At 44.5% G+C, this 19538-nt stretch overlaps 1 protein-coding gene across 8 annotated transcripts in view; it reads right to left on the bottom strand.

Moving 5' to 3' along the window:
* The window catches only part of cdk6 (cyclin dependent kinase 6), a 378044-nt gene that overhangs the window by 22882 nt on the left and 335624 nt on the right, over positions 1 to 19538 (bottom strand). For 7 of the 8 annotated variants that reach the window (XM_068008695.1, XM_068008668.1, XM_068008687.1 and 4 more), the window contains one exon: positions 2107 to 2157. The exons of the other annotated variant lie outside the window; for it this stretch is intronic. In XM_068008695.1, the coding sequence (XP_067864796.1) occupies positions 2107 to 2157 (51 nt within the window). The remainder of the gene's footprint in view (positions 1 to 2106; positions 2158 to 19538) is intronic. 8 annotated transcript variants of the gene reach the window in all.

The raw sequence follows: 19538 nt of genomic DNA, 5'->3' as shown, positions 1-19538 counted from the left end.
CTGTGCTATTAAATTTGATGATTTACTATGAAAACAGCACGTTATAAGGTTTCAATATTAAGATGGTGTCATCATCATCTTTGACATGGATGGCAGGATTTTGGGGAGCATCATTATATTCTTCCCCTTCATTGTGAAAGGAGGGATAAAATATACTTCTTTCGTCATGCTTACTCGAGATGATTATTCTTCTCAGATTCTGGGCAGCCCTAAATTAGGATTCTGACTGGCTCACAAACTGTCAAATTACCAACGGTACATAACCTCTGATATTTACTGTGGTGGGATTCTAAACCCAGAAGTCCCAGGTTTCCCTGAAGTGTACATTTTTTTTTTTAAACCGCATCCCCACCCGGAAGCTAGCCTGACAGGCTTGGCTCCCTGTTAGGTGGGGAATGCTGCAGCACAGGCCGCAGCTCAGGACCAGGTCAGTTCGTGCTGCCGAGGTAGAGATCGGTTGGGGGTGGGGGATAAGAATGGTTTGGAGAATTTGTGGGGGAGGGGAGTGAGGGTATCAGAGACAGAAAGGGGGCAGAGATTGGGGGGGTGGGGGAAATTAGACTTCACAAGGGCAGGGGCGGTGCAATGGCATGTTTCGTGGGTGGGGGAGGGGGGGGGGCCTGACCGTGGGAGAGCAAGCAGGTTAACTTGGAGGGCTTGAGGAAGCACTCATGCTTCACCTGGCCCACAGACAGTGTAGGAAAGGCACATACCCTTTCCATGCAGAAGTCTTTGCCTTTAGCTACCGGATTTCCCAAGGCCCAGAAAACCTGGCCAGCCAGCATTAAACTAAAAATGGAGATAAAATCTGAGGCATGCAGCTTCATTCAAATATTCAAATGAGCAACCCGCCTCTTGAGACCCTCTGTCCCATTTCCATTAAAACTGGAAGTCGGAGGTTTGGGATTTAAAATTTTTTAAAAATCCTACCTGACCAAAACCCAAACCCACCTGTTTTTAGGGTTAAAATTCCCCTTGTAGTTTCAGCAGGCCTCAGAAATAATTATTCTGTGGAATGAAGTTAAAGTTGAGAATTCCAAAAGGAATTTTACTTTTTAATATTTCAATGAAAAATTCAACAAAAAACTGAGAGACTGCTTTTGTTTAGGATTTACCACATTTATTCAGGATTTATTTCTGCCTTCATAATAAGTTGATCTCTGTTCCACTAAAATTCATAACAGTCCTGCATTTCTTAAGTTCAGCTACAGTGAAGCACATGAGCATTCTTTTAAATCGGATTTACAACTTGAATACTTTTCAAAGTTGTGCTTAATTGTTCGTAGATGGGAATAACAATGAATGATAACAGCAGCAATGCCAACACTTTTCCATTTATTTACGAGTCTTGCGATTCTTAGAACTTATTTTTTTAGGTCTCATAATTCTTACAGTAAAGACGTAAACATGTAGAAAGCTACATTTAAACTTCTCAAGCAAATCACAGATATTAAAAATCTTTTGCATATTATATGACTTAAGAGGGAGTTGTAAATGTTGGTAATGGCAAAAATTTAACAATGGAAAATCAGTGGGACAGAAAAACAGAGCATAGGGATCTGGATTCATGACACTTAAGGTCCGATTTTATGAAATTGAGCTCCTGACCAAGAACACAATTTGGAAATTCAGATGCATGTTCCCCATGACTTTACATCTTTTACAGAAAATCATGGGGAGTGCACATACACACATTTCCAATCTGTGCTACCTTCAGTGCCCTGGGAGCATCTTTTAATCCCAACAGTTTTAATTGAGAATCTCAGTTTTCATGAATGGACACCAACAAGAAATTAGACATTATGCCACAAAGGACAGAGCAAATGAAGGTTGTTCCAAGACTTCCCAGTTTCAAGGCAGAGTTTGTAGAAGCCAGGGAGAAGTTTATGCTCCATGACTTGATCTGTTGGTATAAGGAGTCTAAGAAAGACTAGGAGAAGAATAATACCATAAAAAAGGAAAGACACTGGTATTTTGACTATAGCTGTGAATTTACAGCTCTTCAAGTAAAAAAGTTGGGTAGGGCAATCAAAACTTTTTTCCAGAATTGCATTATTTTAATCCATAATCACCACATAAATTCAATGTAAAAGACTGATAACTTACTCAAAAATTTGTCCTAATTGATCAATATCTGAATTACCACGGAAAAGGGCACTGGAAAAATAGAAACAAATTATTAGTCAAAATGATATTCACTGTTAATTCACAGTTTTTTTTTTAGATACAAGAATTAGCACAATGTGCACTCAAATAATTGAATGAATTTCTCCATTTAAATCAATAATTTAGCTCTGAATGAGTAAATATATCACCAGTCAGGCCAACTTTGTTTGACAGTTTTGTATTGCCTCTTGTACACTTACACAAGTTAGAGAAACATTTCTTACTTAGCATCCAAAAATACAAATTTCAGATTCCATTACTAATTGAAAATATGCAGCCTGATGACTCTAAATTTGGCATTTCTGCAAAAAATTCAGAGGTTGTTTTTTGTGATGGACATATAATTTTATACCACAGGCTTCATCCACAGACCAATGGGCCTTCTCTCAAATTTGTTTGCTTTACTGTATTACGTTTTTGCAGTGCCAGTTTTATGATCCGTTCAACTAAAGCAAATTGCACCAAACCGCAGATGGATATAAAAGGTTTGCTGTAAATGTAACTGAACCCTCAGCTGCCGAGTAATAAAAAAAGGGATGATTTTAACTGTGGCCGCCTGGCATAAACAGGACAGTAGTAGCCTGCAAATCATGTTGGGCCACTTACCACTCTGTTTATGATAGCATTCTGGCCATCACTATCCAGGTAGAAGTCTTTAGATGGGCAGCCTAAGCATTTGCCTGCTTCAGGCAGGAGGCTACTTTTAATATGCATATCATGGTTCTATGTTGCGTGCTGTACCTCTGTAACCATTTGTGTCGGTGTTGAGCAACCTAACTTTTTTGTTCTAAATGGTTCTTAACGGGACTGCCGGACGCTGATCAAACAGTACACACCCATTTTCATTTATTTTTCTGAGGCTAGGAAGATGAGAAATACTCAGGCCCAAACATAGAATTCCCCTCCCTTCACCAATACGAGAATGACAATTGTTGGACCCAAACGTAGCTGCTCCACCCTCTGCATCCCCCACAATGTTGCCCTGTACCACATTGTGGAATAGGACAATTTCTCCATTACACCAAGATGCAACATTTGTGAAAGGATTTTGTCTTTTTGAGACAGCAAGCCTCAGGATCTCAATTTGGATACAGTAAAAGGCTATGGGCCCCGACAACATCCTAGCTGTAATACTGAAAACTTGTGCTCCAGAACTAGCCGCGTCCCTAGCCAAGCTGCTCCAGTACAGCTACAAAACTGGCATCTACCCAACATTGTGGAAAATTTCCCAGGTATATCCTGTCCACAAAAAGCAGGACAAATCCTGATCTGGCCTACTCCATCGGTCTACTCTCAATCATCAGCAAACTAATGGAAGGTGTCATGGTCAGTGTTATCAAGTGGCACTTACTCACCAATAACCTGCTCACCGATGCTCAGTTTGGGTTCTGCCAGGACCGTTTCACTCCAGACGTCATTACAACCTTGGTCCAAATATAGATAAAAGAGTTGAATTCCTGAAGTGAATTGAAAGTGACTGCCCTTGACATCAAGGTAGCATTTAACTGCATGTGGTATCAGGGAGCCATAGTAAAACTGAAGTCAATGGGAATAAGGGGGGAAGCTCTCCACTGGTTGCAGCCATACCTAGCACAAAGAAAGATGGTTGTAGTTGTCGAAGGCCAATCATCGCAACCCCAGAACATCAGTGCAGAGTTCCTCAGCGCAGTGTCCTAGGTCCAACCATCTTCAGCTGCTTCAGAAATGGCCTTCCCTCCATCATAAGTTCAGAAGTGGGAATGTTTGCTGATGATTGCACAGTGTCAATTCCATTCACAACTGCTTAGATAATAAAGCAGTCAGTGCCTTCATGCAGCAAGACCTGGGCAACATTCAGACTTGTGCTGATCAGTGGCAGGTAACATTCGCAGCACACAAGTGCAAGGTAATGACCATCTTCAACAAGAGAGAATCCAACCACCTCCCCTTGACATTCAATGGCATTACCATCGCTGAATCCCCCACTATCAACATCCTGGGGGTTACCATTGACCAGAAAATAAACTGGACCAACCATATAGGTACTGTGGCTACCGAGCAGGCTGAGAATTCTGTGGCGAGTAACCCACCTCCAGACTCCCCAAAGCCTGTCCCCCATCTACAAGGCACAAGCCAGGACTGTGATGAAATACTCTCCACTTGCCTGGATGAGTGCAACTCCAACAACACTCAAAAAGATCAACACTATCCAAAACAAGGCTGCCGACTTGACTTGCACCTCAACCGCCACCTTAAACATTCACTCTCTCCACCACCAGCACATAGTGGCAGCAGTGTGTACCATCTACAAGATGCACTACTGCAACTCGCCAAGGCGCCTTCAAAAGCATCTTCCTAACCTGCGACTTCTACCACCTAGAAGAACAAGGGCAGCAGGTGCATGGGAACACCAGCGGCTGCAAGATCCCCTCCAAGTCACACACCATCCTGACTTGGAACTATATCGCCGTTCTTTCACTGTCACTATGTCAAAATCCTGGAACTCTCTCCCAAATAGCACTGTGGGTGTACCTACACCATAAAGGCTGCAGTGATTCAAGAAGGCAGCTTACCACCACCTTCTTGAGGGCATTTAGGAATGGACAATAAATGCTAGCTTTGCCAGTGATGCCCATATTTCATGAATGAATAAAAAAAAAATTGAGAAGTGAGATGTTCCTGTTACATATCTCCTCAGGTTCTGCAGAATAAGAGATGGTTCTGGGAAGGCATGCAGAAGCCAACTACTCTTTTGAAGGACAACCTCCAGTTGAAAGTAAGTTTTTTTTCCTGTCCAGCAGAGAATTTACTTGAGTTCTGAAAGAGGATTTATAAAATGTAAATAAAAATATCACAAGTGGGGGCAAATGTGGAGGTCAGAATGCATGATTCAGGATGTAACTGAATAATTGTGCTGGTTGTGAATCCGGTGCCTGGGTCTCTGTGCCTGGATTCCCAACATGTGCTCTTGCTGGGCAGAATTTTACCAGGTGGTGGGAACGAAGGCCGGGGGTTTGGGATGGTTAAATAGTGGGAAGCCCCGTCCGGACAGCTCCCCATGCAGTCCAATCACCAGGGAAGTTTCCCAGTGGCAGGCTGCGAGGCAGGTCAGCCGGCCGCTTCAAGGAGGCGGGCAACCAATTTGCTTAATTAAAAGCCCTATTAAGGGCTAGCATTTTGCCCCCGAGGTCTACTGCCTGCTTCAGCAGTGCCCATCTCTCCCGGTGGGGCTGCTGAGGTTTCAGAGCTGCCAGCCCTTTGATTGGGCCAGCAGCATCAGGAGCTACCCACCATCCTTAACTGGATGGCAGGCCCACAGACAGCCAATCAGGAGCCCTCCTACGGAAAAGTCACTGAGCTGGTCCCGCTGATGGCAAGTGCGGACTCAGGATCCACATTTCGTCTGACATCAGGATCCCCAAGCAGCCAATAAAATCTAACCAATTAGCTCTGCACTAAATTGTATAACTTGTCTCCATATTCTATCATGAGTCAGAGGCTTCAGGAAAGGATAAGAACATCATTACTAACATATGCGCTGGGTGTCTCCACAGACAAACAAGATGGAGAGAACTTGACATGTAAGATTAATCACATTTGGAAATCAATTTGATATGAGGAAAAGCTAGTTGTTTGAATTACCAGCAGTAAATTATTCAACTGCAGTGCAAACTTTGTATATGTTGCCATTTCTAGCTCCCGTATTACTATTTTAAACAGCTACCGTCAAATGATTGAAAATGGATTATTTTTGTGTTAAGATATTTAGGTTTAGGAAACAGGCTACCTGAATAAACATAACACATTTCTCTTCAGAGTATTCTAAAATTATCAAAGATTTCTAAAAGTCGGTGGTACTCAATGAACTTTGGAGACGATGTCGTATTATTAATCCTTGGCAGGCCACAGTCTCACAGCAGAATACAAGTCTATCAACTTCCAATACGCCTAACTCTGATCATAGTTTAGTTTATATCTTTTCAGCCATTCATATCAGGAAATCAGCCATGGTTGTACAGAATGATTATTAGAAACTGTACAGTGGAGTTTAAGTACAGTAGGCAAAAGAGCCTAACAAGGTACAAAATGACCAACATAGTTTTTCACTGCATCTCCACGTTCTAAGTTTAACAGTCCATGAAAGTTGGTATGAAAATTGGGCAAATTTGAAATTTATTCTGTAGACTGTATGCTAACCTTGATCTTCTTTCTTCTTCTCCCTATGATTTCTCCTTTTTATTATTCACCATTTTCATCACTTGCCATTTCTTGGCTGAAAAGAATAGGCACTTGGCCAACTTACAGAACTCCTTGATAGAGGATTCATGAATGCAGCTGATATTAACTTTGCCCCTAGTCTTCCCCTATCGGGCCTAAATAGGATCAGGAATTCAGCATGAGGTAAATTCTGGTCATGATGCCACAGACTTGCAAACTAGGATGCACAAATATGTAAAGGTAATATACCTTTTAGAGAGGTATAGGGCAAGTTCTACAAAGCCTAGCACTTCTGACAAGTTTTGCTAAATATATCCCCATATTTATCCGTGTCTTCATATCCATATATTTTATTTTGTAACTTTCTCTACTCACCAAGCTGAGGAATGTTTTTTTTTCCATTTTAGGCATCGTCAGCTTCGAGCATGCTTAGGTTAGATAAAAATGCAGAACAAAGCTCCCTTTACTCTGCTCCAACATAATACTGTAACTCACGTTTACATGAGCACCTGTTGCCACATCACTTTTCCCATCTTCCATCTTTGAGATGCCTTTCCGATGGAGGAGATTTTTATCATATTTTCTATGCTGGATTAAAATAGTGATCATTGTGGCAATTTTGTGGAGATGTTTAGTGAAATCTTAGAATTGTGCAGCACTGAAGGAGGCCATGCAGCCCATCATGTCTGTGCTGGCTCCCTGAAAAAGCTAGCGAATTAGTCCCACACCCCTGCTCTTTGCAATAGTTCTGTAAATGTTTCCTTTTTAAGTATATATCCAATTTCCTTTTGAAGGTTACCAGTGAATCTGCTTCCACTACCTATTCAGGCAGTACATTCCAGATTGTAACCAGTCAATGCGTAAAAATATTCCTCATCTCCACCCTTGTTCTTTTTGCCAATCATCCTAAATCTGCAAGCTCTGTGGAAACAGTGTTTCCCATTTACTCTATCAAAACCATTCAGAATTCATCAATTTACCCTGGTAACAAAAAATAATTATGCAAATGAGGCATAAAATTAGAAATTGCAGAAAGCTACACTATTTTCCTTTGACCTCTCAGAAAATCTGTGTTAGATTTCAAATGGAATTTTCTGGATGCCCTGGCCAATTTATTCTAGAATTTAGCAGTTAGGGGAAAAAAACCTTGGAGCTAACAATCAATGTTATAAAGTGTAAACACTTTTGGGGATGGCCAGCAAAATCGTTCTATAACTTGAATACTTTATGATTTCCTGCCTGTCCATTTTTAGAGTAAATGGCAGGTGGCCCTGCCCACTGGCTGAAAAGTCGGGGTAAACCCATCTCCACCTGGCCTGGAGGCTACGCTGCCATTTTATGTGGCCCCTGCTCTTAATTGGCCTTGGTCGGGGCTTCCGCCCCTCTGATGCAGGAGGTCCTGCCTCCAAGGGCTATTGGCCAATCAGAGGGCTGGCAGTTCTTCAGTTCCAGAAGCGACACCGGGAGCTGCACCCAGCAAGAAGAGGAATGATGGACAAGAAGAAATCCTTTATAGACTAATATCCATGTTAATCATAAGCCCCATTGATTGGTCCCCATCACTGTTCTTCGGGGAGGAGGGATGTAATGTGTGAGGATAGCAGTTTTCACAGAAAAAATACAGTATAGCTGGTGGAAATACAACTCAAATAGAACCATGGGGGCTAAAATTCCATATTTTGAGTGCACTGGAAGGGCAAGACTGTAGACCAGGACCCAGGTACACCCAGTCCGGCCTTGTATACAATAGTAAGGGGTGGAGTTGACCTCTACATTTGGGGGTTCAGGCACAGTCCTCTGCCTGTACTGCAAAGGTATGCCCAGAACTGCCATTCAGCAGGCTGGTACACCCCTTCTCACTTGGGCATACAACCTTCTGATCATGCCACTGACTTTCTCCTAGGCTTGGGAAATGGGAACTTCCAATGTAGTGAGATCCTGCCCATGGCCTCATCCAATCTGTGTCAATGGCCTTGTCTGGTGGAGGCTCCATCACAAAGTCTTTGGAAATTCTGGGGGAAAGACAGGAACTATTATATGCAGGTGCTGCCCTAGATTGTGGGCCATCCATTGCACTATGCTGGAGTTATAGAGAGAATATGTCACAAGGGCTGAGGTTGGCCCAGATATGAATAGAAGATGACAAGCAGTCCACACAATGGGCTGTATTTTGTAGTCCCCCCTCTGCATGGTGGCTGTCCCACACGCAACCGCGCCGCTGCGATTACATGGCGAGTGGCCACTTAACATATTGACGGTGATCGCCCACCGACCACCCCCCCCCCCCCCCACTCCCCCCCCAATCAGGTGGCGGGGGTGGCATTGGCAACGCCATGAACAGCGTCACCTGATGTAGAGAAGGTGCTGGAGCCACCTTTAAAAGGTTGCCAGCCCTGCATTCAATCTTTACCTGCACTGCAGTGAAGCTTTTTGGAGCAACATTTCAGGAGTGTTCCAGAAATCTAACAGTTAGCAAACAGCACCACTGGGCATCCCTCTGGTCATGACAGAGGTATGAGCAAGGGTGGCCCCACAGTTTGGTGATGCCTCCCTGCTGATTCTCCTCCAGGCTACAAGAGAAAGGCTTTTTCCTCAGAGATAGCAAGAAGAGGTTCTCCCGCCTGACCAAGCAATCCTGGACGGAAATCGCAGAGGAGGTCAGCAGCCATGGGGTCACCCGATGAGACCGAGTCTAGTGTCAAAGAAGGCCAATGACCTCCTGAATTCAGCAAAGGTAAGTGGCACATTTCAAAATTTCTCGGTGTGATCTGGTTATCTCTACAAAGTATGCCACATGGGTGACATTGCCATTTCAGAGATGGGGACATCAGGGAGGATTGAAGGTACATGACTGCCTGCATATGTGAATCAAGTCTCCCTCGTTAGTACCTCACAGCGTGTCAGACCCATTACAGGGTAAATCCGTATCTCAGACAATGTCAGGTGTCGATATAACGTTCATGTTGGTACAACCGTGATATGATATTTGGCAATTTTCAATATCTGCATCCTTGATCTTTCAGAAGAGGGTCCACAACAGTAGGGAGGCGTCCAAGACCGGAGGTGGGGTGCCTGACCGGAGGCCTCCGTCGAAAGCTGAAGAGGAGGCGCTGGAGTTAGCCAGGAGCCAAGGAGCACGTGCCACATCGAATGCGGAGCTCAGGGTCCCAGTTGAAAAGAGTGATTATTGCCAAACATCTCATTCGCAGACGCTATGTTGTCATCATTGCGACATGTGTATCATACCACCTAAATGTCTGTTCTTCACATTGTATCTTGCAGGGCGACACTCGGCAATGCCACCAGAGACCAAGGAAAGGACGAACACCTCTGAGGAAGAGGTGCACTCAGAATGCACTATCCCATGACACTCCTGCACCTTCCACCAGCACAGATACCCTCACCTTGGTGGGTATCTGATCGGCATTAGATTCTGCTTCACAAACTGGTGACAGCACCACACACACCCAAGCAGATGGCTGAAGCTGACACAGCTGAGGCCTCTGACAGCCGGAGGGCTGTGGGTGGCCAGGCCCATGCTGAGTCCCACGCTGATGATTAGCCTCTGGTGTCAGCAGCAAAGGGTATGCTGGAGTTGCAGGAAGAGGTAAGCCAACATCTGACGGCGATGCCAGAGGCCATGTGCAGCCTTGAGTGGACAGTGGGGGAGTCCATCCATCCCACGACTGCTGCCATGTCCCAGGCATATGAGCATATGGCTTCATCCATCGAGACGTTGACAACCCTCATGGAGAGCCACATTCCATAGATGTGCCATGACCTGCAAAACCTCGCCTCGGGCATGACTTCAATTCAGCAGTGGTAGGGTGAGAGAAGGATCAGGAGCATGTAAATTGTTCCCACTCCTGGCCCTTCACCGGAGAGCATGGAGGTGTCAATGAGCTTTGAGAGGTAGGAGGAGAGGCTGTGCTCCACATCTGCAGTCTCCTCTCAGGGTGATTCGAGTGTGGACACGAGCTCCTCAGCCCCTCCGCAAGTGAATCTAGCTCCAGCAGCCATGACGCCCGAGGACAGCCTGCACTGGTGCAATCTCTCACCATTTAAATAATATGCTTCTTTTTTATTCTTCCTTCCAAAGTGAACAATTTCAAACTTTCCCACATTATACTCCATTTTCTAGATCTTTGCCCATTCATTTAACCTATCTATATCCCTTTATACTCTCCTTATATCCTCTTCACACGTTACTTTTCTACCTATCTTTGTGTCTTCAGCGAATTTAGCAACCATACCTTCGGTCCCTTCATCCAAGTCATTTATATAACTTGTCAAAAGTTCAGGCTCCAGCACAGATCCCTGTGGCAACCACTTGTTACAGATTGCCAACCAGAAAATGACCCATTTATGCCTACTCTCTGCTTCCTGTTAGCTCGCCAATCTTCTTTCCATGCTAATATGTTACCCCCTACACCATGAACTTTTATTTTCTGCAATAACCTTTGACTGGGCACCTTATCAAATACCTTCTAGAGTCTAAGTACAATACATCCACTGGTTCCCCTTTATCCACAGCACACGTAACTCCCTCAAAGAACTCCAATAAATTGGTTAAACATGATTTCCCTTTCACAAAACCATGTTGACTCTGCCTGATCACTTTGAATTTTTCTAAATGCCCTGCTATAATATCTTTAATAATAGCTTCTAAAATTTTCCCCAAGACAGATGTTAAGCTAACTGGCCTGTAGATTCCTGCTTTCTGTCTCCCTCCCTTTTTGAATAAAGGAGTTACATTCACTATTTTCCAATTTAATGGAACCTTCCCTGAATCTAGGGAATTTTGGAAAATTAAAACTAACTATCTCACTCGCCACTTCTTTTAACACCCTAGGATGAAGTCCATCAGGACCCGGGGACTTGTCAGCCCGCAGCTCCAACAATTTGTTCAGTATTGCTTCCCTGATAATTGGTGTTGACAGGCGTTGTAGCGCTCTTCTGCATCATTGCTGGGGTTCCTCACTGGCGTCAGAAGCAATGTCATCAAGCGGTAGCCCTTATTCCAAGAATCTACCCTGAAGGTGACCAGGTGGAAGTGAACAGCAGCGGCACCTGGGACTGACGCAGGATGAACGAGTCATGGCAGCTGCCTGGGAAGTGGGCACATGCTTGCAGCAAGTGCTTTCTGTGGTTGCACACTAGTTGCACATTGATGTAATGAAAGCTCTTTCTGTTTATGTAGGTGGCTAATTGTTTTGTAAGAGCCTTGATGGCTACATGTGTTCAGTCGATGACTCTTTGCAGCTGTGGGAATCCCGCAATGGCTCCAAATCCAACGGCCCTCTTGGCCTGACTCACAGGGTTTGTCCTGAAGTGGACATAGTCGCCAGCTCTCCTGTTCAAAGCATCAGTGACCTCCTTGATGCAGCTGTGTACTGTGGATTGAGAGACCCTACACATATCGTCAGTGGATCCCTGGAATGATCCAGAGGTGTAAAGGTTTAGGGCCGCAGTAACTTTGAGGGCCACAGGCCTAGAGTGACCAAAAAAGCCCAGTGGCTGCAGCTGATTATTCAGCAGTGCACAGAGGTGTGTGATGACCTCTCTGGACATCCGTAGAAGTTTCTGACACTGGTGCTGCCACATCTGGAGGTATGTTATTCGAATCCTATAGACTTGCTGGAGTATCTGGGCTACTCTCGTGTCTGGGAGCTTCCTCGTGGGCTGCACCTGCCTCTTGGGCCACCTCCAACAGAGATGGCTCATCGTGGCAAGGGGATCCAGGAAGACAGGGTGGATCACACCCATCTCTATGCTCCTGGTAACTTTGGGTTCCTTCAAAAGTTCAATTACACCTATCTGGGATGACAGCTGTGTTAATTCCTGTTTCAGCAGTGTTCCAGCATGAACTGTATGTTATGGCATGTGTTTGCCCACACAAACTTTAAATAAGTGCGAGCCAGCCTGACCATCATTACATCATTTGAGTTGCCTGGATCATCGATAGCAGCAACCAATACAGTTTCCCAGTTGTGCCCCCCTTCCCCACCAAACAGTTTATTCATTTCTAGAGTCGACCCCTTCCCTTCCCTTCACGATAGACCAATGCAGAGTTGACCCCCCCCACCCGCCGCCCCCCACCCCCACCACAGCCGCCACCCTGTCACAATAGACCAATGCAGAGTTCCAAAACCCCTTACTTCTGGTGATTTAACTTTACCGTGTCCAAGTTTGCAACAGAAATGGAGGAGAACACAACATTACTTATGAATCTTTGTGTACACTGAGGATTCTCGCCTCGGTAGCGCCAGCTTTTCAAGGACGGGAAAGTGAAGTCACGTGAATGCCGCATGTCGAACTCAAGACTGGAAACTGCTGGTGACATTGCGGCAAATTACATTCAAATGGATGCAAAGAGGTACTTACCTTAATTAAGTAGGTTCCTGTAGCAGAGCGGCAGAGATACCGCCTCGGAGCTTCACTGCCCCAAGGAAGATTGGAACCGGCAATCTTGGCATCGGATTTCATGGCAGCCACTGCTGCTTCGATTCTCCAGCCCCCCCGCCATGAAACCTGCCGTCGGGAGGAGAACAAGATCTAGCCCAATATGTGAGGGCAGACAAATATGCGAATATTGTCTAAGTGGATTGCTGCAGCTTTTCTTTTAAAAATGGCATTTTGTTCACAAACTATGATGATTTCAAAAACAATATAAAATGCAATAGGTATGGAATAATCACAAATGATACCTTGAAAAAAAATCCCAAAAAAGATCACTCAATGATCAGTTAACTTGGAGTAATAAAGTAAGAATACAGTGTACATGTGTAAAACAGTAATAAAAAGACAGGAATGACAAAGAATAATATTTGGGCAACTGCCTTATCAGATAAAATTGACCAAGGGTCCAATAAAAAGAACTGGAACATTATGAAACAGTGGCCAGAGATAGAAAGTGACAACAAAAAGGGACAACTAAATAGATTCCAAGGTGCTACAAAAATGCTAATCTCAGAAGGGCAAACCAGTTCTATTCTCACATCACCTTAAGCAGTGCCATGCCAAACAAATACAATGCTTGAGATTCTGAAGGAATTTTCCCACCACTGCTTCGTAGATATTAATTAGTAACTTGCTGGAAATTATATTCTTTCAGTCCAAAACCAAACTATGATTATCTATTGTATTCATTATCTGACAACACAGAATAAAGGTGAATGCATCATTTAATCCCTACAAAATCAGTCCCTAATGTGTGCTGGTTATGAAGTGCAGCTTGATGTTTGTGTGGGTAATGAAGGTGGGGCGTAGCAACCAAAGTATTTTGGCTTGGGCAAATTAGAAATGTGTAAGGATGTATTGTTCATTATTTCTCATTATATGACAACGCAAACTGTGTTACTCTTTGCCTTTAGGTAAGGTTGACATTTTTAATTAATTTGTCGCTGTTTAGTAGAAAGAACCATCAATTTTGCAAAATGCCACCAGAAAGGTGGAAAATTACTATTCACAGAAACCTGGCACTGGTAACTGTTAATAATAAGTATGCTCACATTTCCTCAAGCATATTATTCTGACTTCACACGCACAATGGAGGGAGCTTACAGCCAAATCTTTTCAAAAGGTTGCATTTAATTCCATTCATCTGGTGTAAAATATTGTATTCAGTCTCTTTTCATACACAATAGATAGGTCCTAGGACCCAAAATATTAATGCCATTCCCCTTTGAACACTGCAAATGCACCTATTTGATCATGGACTATTAGACTTGTTTTTATTTGTCTGCCCGCAATGTACTGAAGCTGGAAAAAATCATAGTGAAATTTGTGCCAGAGAACTGAATGGGAAAAATCCACCAGTGGATTGAAAGTGTTCACAGCTAGAGTTTGTTTTTAATCCAAACTCCCCTAATTTCCTGTATGATATAAAACCCTAACATCATGTCCTGCATAAGGGTACTTGACTAGATAGTTCAGATTTAAAAGGGATACTGTTGACACGATAAATTTGTTGACTGCATATACTGCTTGTAGCTGAAACTTTCCCTCTAATAATGAAAATAGCACTGACAATGTTTGAAATTGGTGAAGCAGATACAGTACCCTACATTTCTGTGCGCAATTCTGGCGTAAGTCAGAGCTGCAGAAAATTGATTGGGACCTGGATATGTTGCACTGGGAAATTCCTTGACCCTAGACTCCATTCACCTGGATGCTGAGGTTAAACTGGTCTAAAGGTCAACTAAGAGATGGTGGTGGGGCCCACCAGAGTCTGAGGAGGTCATTTGCAAGACCCTATAAATGCGCCATGGAGCTTTCCTGATCGGCGAACTTATGTTCGCTCCAGTACCACCTGGCAGTGGCTTGCCAGCTAAGCCCTATCTGGCACTAACATACATCTGGTGCCACTTTTCTCACCATCTTCCTTTGGCAGGTGTGCAAGTTGTGCCCATAATAGTGCAGGCGTCCATTTGGGTCATACAAATGAGGTGATCTTCCCCAGACCTGGATTCTCTAGCAGGGTCAGGAGTGGAGGTTACTGTTGCTTGTTCTACTGGAAAGGGCCTGCATATTTTTACAGTGAGTAATGAAGCAAAATTGTAAAGCATTCCCTATCCTATTGACAGACATAACACAGTGCTTCAAGGCTCTAAAACGACCTGGTAGCATTCTGTCAGCTTTTGTCCATGGCTAATGCAAATGTGTCCAAGGATGAAGAAGATAGTCTTGGTCTCTGATGAGCACATCCTTCCAAGTTATTTTTGCATTCAAAAAAATCTGCGTAGACGATTGCCTTAAAATAAAAGCATTGTGACTCCTGGTCTCTGGCCTGCATGAAGAAGTGTTTTTGATCCTTGACCAGAAGCCCTTTCCAATCATGTAGGCCATATCATTTTGTCCAAATAACCCACATGGACAAATGGGTGTCATCCATGAGCCAATAACTTTGGGAAATCCTGGGGCAAAGGATTGCTGGAGAAACAAATATCTATGGCTGAAAATTCTGCAAGTCCCAAAGCACAATAATATAATTGCATCCATCTATTCAGTGAAATTTAGCTAATACATTGAAAAATAATCCTAAATTGGACAGCATAGAGAAGCAAAACTAAATATTATTCAAAACTGTATTGTAACCTGATAAGTAGAGTGCCATCAAAATGATTGCATTCTTAGAATTCTGTTACAATTAGTTCATTATTGATGGAAGACAGTTTAAAAAATAATTTGGAATTGCTCCTATTTGTTATTCTTGCCAGCAGCTGTCTTGTAAGTGGCTGGGAGGGAATTTCTCTCTAGCGTGGGTGTGTAGGTTTGAGCAGGTGGAATGCTGATTTATATAGTACAATTTGTCTAGGTAGCTATCAGGCTCTGGGGCTTTTCTGGATTGCAGATATTTTGCTGCCAGCTGGATTTCACTAAGATTGCAGGGTGCAGTGGCTGCATGTTTTCCTGAGAAAGTTGAGGAGATGGGAAGGTTGGCGAGGCATTATGCATTTTGGATGGTCTGGAAGTCTCTGGTGTTGGGTGAGGTGTTGTAGTTTACAAATTTTCTATTGATTTCAATAGGGTCAGAGGTTAGTTTACCATGTTTTCTTAATTTACGTAATGGTTCTGCTTGACACCCGTTTTAGAACTTATGCAAGAGCTTCCCCAGCCTGTCACCCTGTACATAATGTTTGGCCTTGGTGTATTGTTAGAGTTTTTCTTCTACAATTGTGCTGCTGGGATATGCCATGCTGTTCATTCACAGCTATTCAGTGGCCAAACTGTATCTGCAACAAAAGTAGGACTGGGCAGAAGATTTGCAAGGGTGCACTAGAAGGCAACTGACACATGGAGCTGAATTTTCCATTTGAGTCAGGAGCCTGACGTGAGCTGATTTCCCAGTGGCAAACCCTGATGTGTGCGTGACGGGACATTGAGTGTGATCTCCCTGGAGGAGGCCAATTAAGCCACTGCCTCCAGGAGCGATGTCCAAAATGGCCTAAGGTTGCAGGAGGGCCAATCAGAGTGCCTGAAGTGAAGAGAAGCCAGCAGACCCACTGTGAATGCTGTGCACTGCTGAAGTGAATGGAGGGGAGGGTGGCACAAGATGGAGGTGTCATACTACTGATGGGACCTGCAGCCAATTCCTCATGCCCAGTACGATCTGGTAGATCTGTCTGCAGGTGACAATCAAACAAATACAAATGTTTGCCTGCAGATGTCCTGAGCATTGCCAATTTTGTCCTTTAAAGTGACCATTGCATATGAATCTCATGGCACTCGGACCTCCTGCTGTGCTCTCATTGCCTGTGAGTAGATGTGCTGCAGACACAGCAGGGTTCCCATGTGCTACTGGCAAAATTCCACAGCCTTCCAAAAATGCACGCTAATTGCCTCATAACTACCTTAATTGGTTTCCCGCTGCTGACGGGTGGATTGCCATCTGCATATGTCGTCCTGCGAAAAGTGGGAGGAGACGCGAGCACATCAGGATATCTGGCTGCTGGCATTTTTTCAAATTTTCCCAGCACCCCCTTCCCCCAATCCCATCTACAACGGCCTATGAAAATTTCCCCCATAATCTGAACTTCTGTCACAAGATTTGACCAAAGTACTTCATTTCTTCATTTCCTGGATATATGCACTATCTGATGCGAGATTCAACTGTACAGATTAGAAAAGTTTCATTTTAAACCCTGTACCTTCACACAGAAAAGGGCTGATACCCCCGGAACTTGGAGGTGATAGTGTTACCATGCTCTTACTGTCTTGTCTTTCAAGACAGTGCCACATATCTGCACCATCACTAACACCACCTTATTCACCTCTAACATCACCCAACTTCTCCCCTGCCTCCGCTGCTGCATTCCTCCTCCCTGTCTTTGTTACCTCTAGACTTGACTATTCCAATGCACTCCTGGCTGGCCTCCCATGTTCTATCTTCTGTAAACTTGCTGCCCCAGTTCTAACTCGCACTAAGTCCCTGTGCCAGCTGAACCACATTGGCTCTTGGTTAAGCAATTACTTGATTTTAATTTTTTCATCCTAATTTTAAATCCCTCCATGGCCTCGCCCCTCCTGTCTATGTAATCTCCACTACCCCTACCAAGCTTTAGGTCATCTGCCCCAATATCTCCTTAAGTGGTTCGGAGTCAGCTTTTGTTTGATAATGCTCCTGTAAAGCTCCATGGAATGTTTTACTATGTTAAAGGTGCTGCACAAATATAAGGACTGTGAAATCTGGCTCTGTAGCACCCCTAGTTTTGGCATGAGTGCCGGTTTGGAACCAAAATGGCATCTGTACCACACATGCATACTTCCAGCACGGTGCACACTTCTGGCATGATACACACTCGATGCCATCTTGGTGAGGGCATTGGCACATGTATTTGGAGCGTGTGCCGGAAGTATGCAGAGTCGGCAGATCATGACGTCAGTCAGCATGTAACGCTGATTTGATGCCAGCACTACCATTTTTGACCTCGCCACTTCAGCTGATGCCATCTCCTAAACATGCACAGCTGAAAATGCGTTCAGGAGCAGGAAGGACTCCCCCACCAGTGCTATTTAAAGGGATGATCAACAACTTGCAGATTAGTTGCTGATTAATCTGTACCAGCTCAGTTTGAATTTGTGGAAGGGTTTGGCAGTAGGAAAAGTTGGTGAAGATTGCAGTGAGTGGTGCTGCACGTGGAGAAGGCTTTGGTTGTGACTACAAGGATTCTGGTCAGACCACTTGCTTCCCATCATGGGTCTGTTGTTGAAATCCCCTGGGACTGTAGCATGAGAAAGAGATGGAGCAGAGGTAGCAAACAACAAAGAGAGGACAAGCTGCCAAGCTGCTCACAGAGTGACGAGATGGTTGGGGAAGGGGGAGGGGGGGGGGGGGGAAGGGCTCTCAGCGGGAAGCCTTTTCCACCTAGGGTCTTCTGGGAGTACTTCTCTTACTTCCAGCAGCACTGTGTGTGTCGTCTGCGCTTTATGAAGAAGGAGCTCACAGAACTCTGCCACCTCTTGCAGCCAGACCTGCAGCCTCAGAACAAAGCTAGGATGGTGCAGCCAGTGATTGTGGCTCTGAATTTCTTTGCATCGGGATCCTTCCAGGCTGGAGCACGAGAGGTAGGTAATGGGCTGAATTTTTCCAGTGGTGGCGAGCTTCAAAAATGATGGAGTGCACATGCAAGATTCACTCCATGGAGTCGCGGCGGCTCATTTACATGGCCAAGGCAGACTGCCCCCGCTCCCACCGCACAGGTGCCAGTTTTAAAGGGCTTCCAGCCCTTCAGTTTAAGTTAAATTTTTAAAGTTACAGGATCTATAAAATTAAAATGAAAAATTTAATAGAAGTTTCAATCCCCTCTCCCACCTCCCCATAACAATTTACTAATTGCCCTCTCCCCTCCCAAAAAAAAATTACCTTGCGATGTCAATCTTTCCCCCACCTAAAGTTTAAAACCTTTTACTTTCAACCCTTCCCATTATCCCCACTACCAATCGCTATAGATTTCCCTGCTCCCCTCCCCTCTGATTCTGAAAACGTACCTGCTCCCCCCTTCCAACCAGTGTTCTGCCTCGGATCTCCAGCGGCAGCAGGTAAGTGATAAATTCATTAATTATAATGTACTAACGTAGGTAAGTTGTGATGCCGCCGAGCTGGTGGGTCAGCCATGAGGTCCCACCACTGCCAGTAATATGGGGCAGGGCCTTCCCGACATCAAGGCCTGTGGCGGACCTCTCTCGGAGATATTTTCCGGGCTCCCCTGCCACAACCCCTGACATCGGGGGTCTGGTATAATTCGCCCCAACATCTCCAAGTTCGCCATTCACTGCTGCATCCGAGAGGTGACAGATGCTCTTTATGCCAAGAAAGGAGATTCATTATGTTCTCTCTGCATAAACAGAAGCAGGCAGAATATGCACATGACTCTGCCAAGATAGTGGGCTTCCCCGTGGTGCAGGGTGCCATCGACTGCATGCACTTTACTTTGCAGGTACCACATCTAAATGCTGAGATGTATCACAACTGCAAAGGATAACACTCGGAGAATGTACAGTTGGTGTGCGACCATGCTAGCACATTATGCTTGTGAATTCCCGCTATCCTGGCGGCTGTCATGATGCTTTCAATCTGCAGAAATTTGCTGTTCCCTCAGTCTTTCAGTTACCATGTCAAATCAGATAGGGGTTTTTGGGTGACAAGGGCTATCTGTTTTACACCTGGCTCATGA

This window comes from Heterodontus francisci, chromosome 2 (genome assembly GCF_036365525.1).
Source record: "Heterodontus francisci isolate sHetFra1 chromosome 2, sHetFra1.hap1, whole genome shotgun sequence".
NCBI lineage: Eukaryota > Metazoa > Chordata > Chondrichthyes > Heterodontiformes > Heterodontidae > Heterodontus > Heterodontus francisci.
Note: the sequence above shows the minus strand (reverse complement) of the source record. Positions and strands in the feature narration are given on the sequence as shown.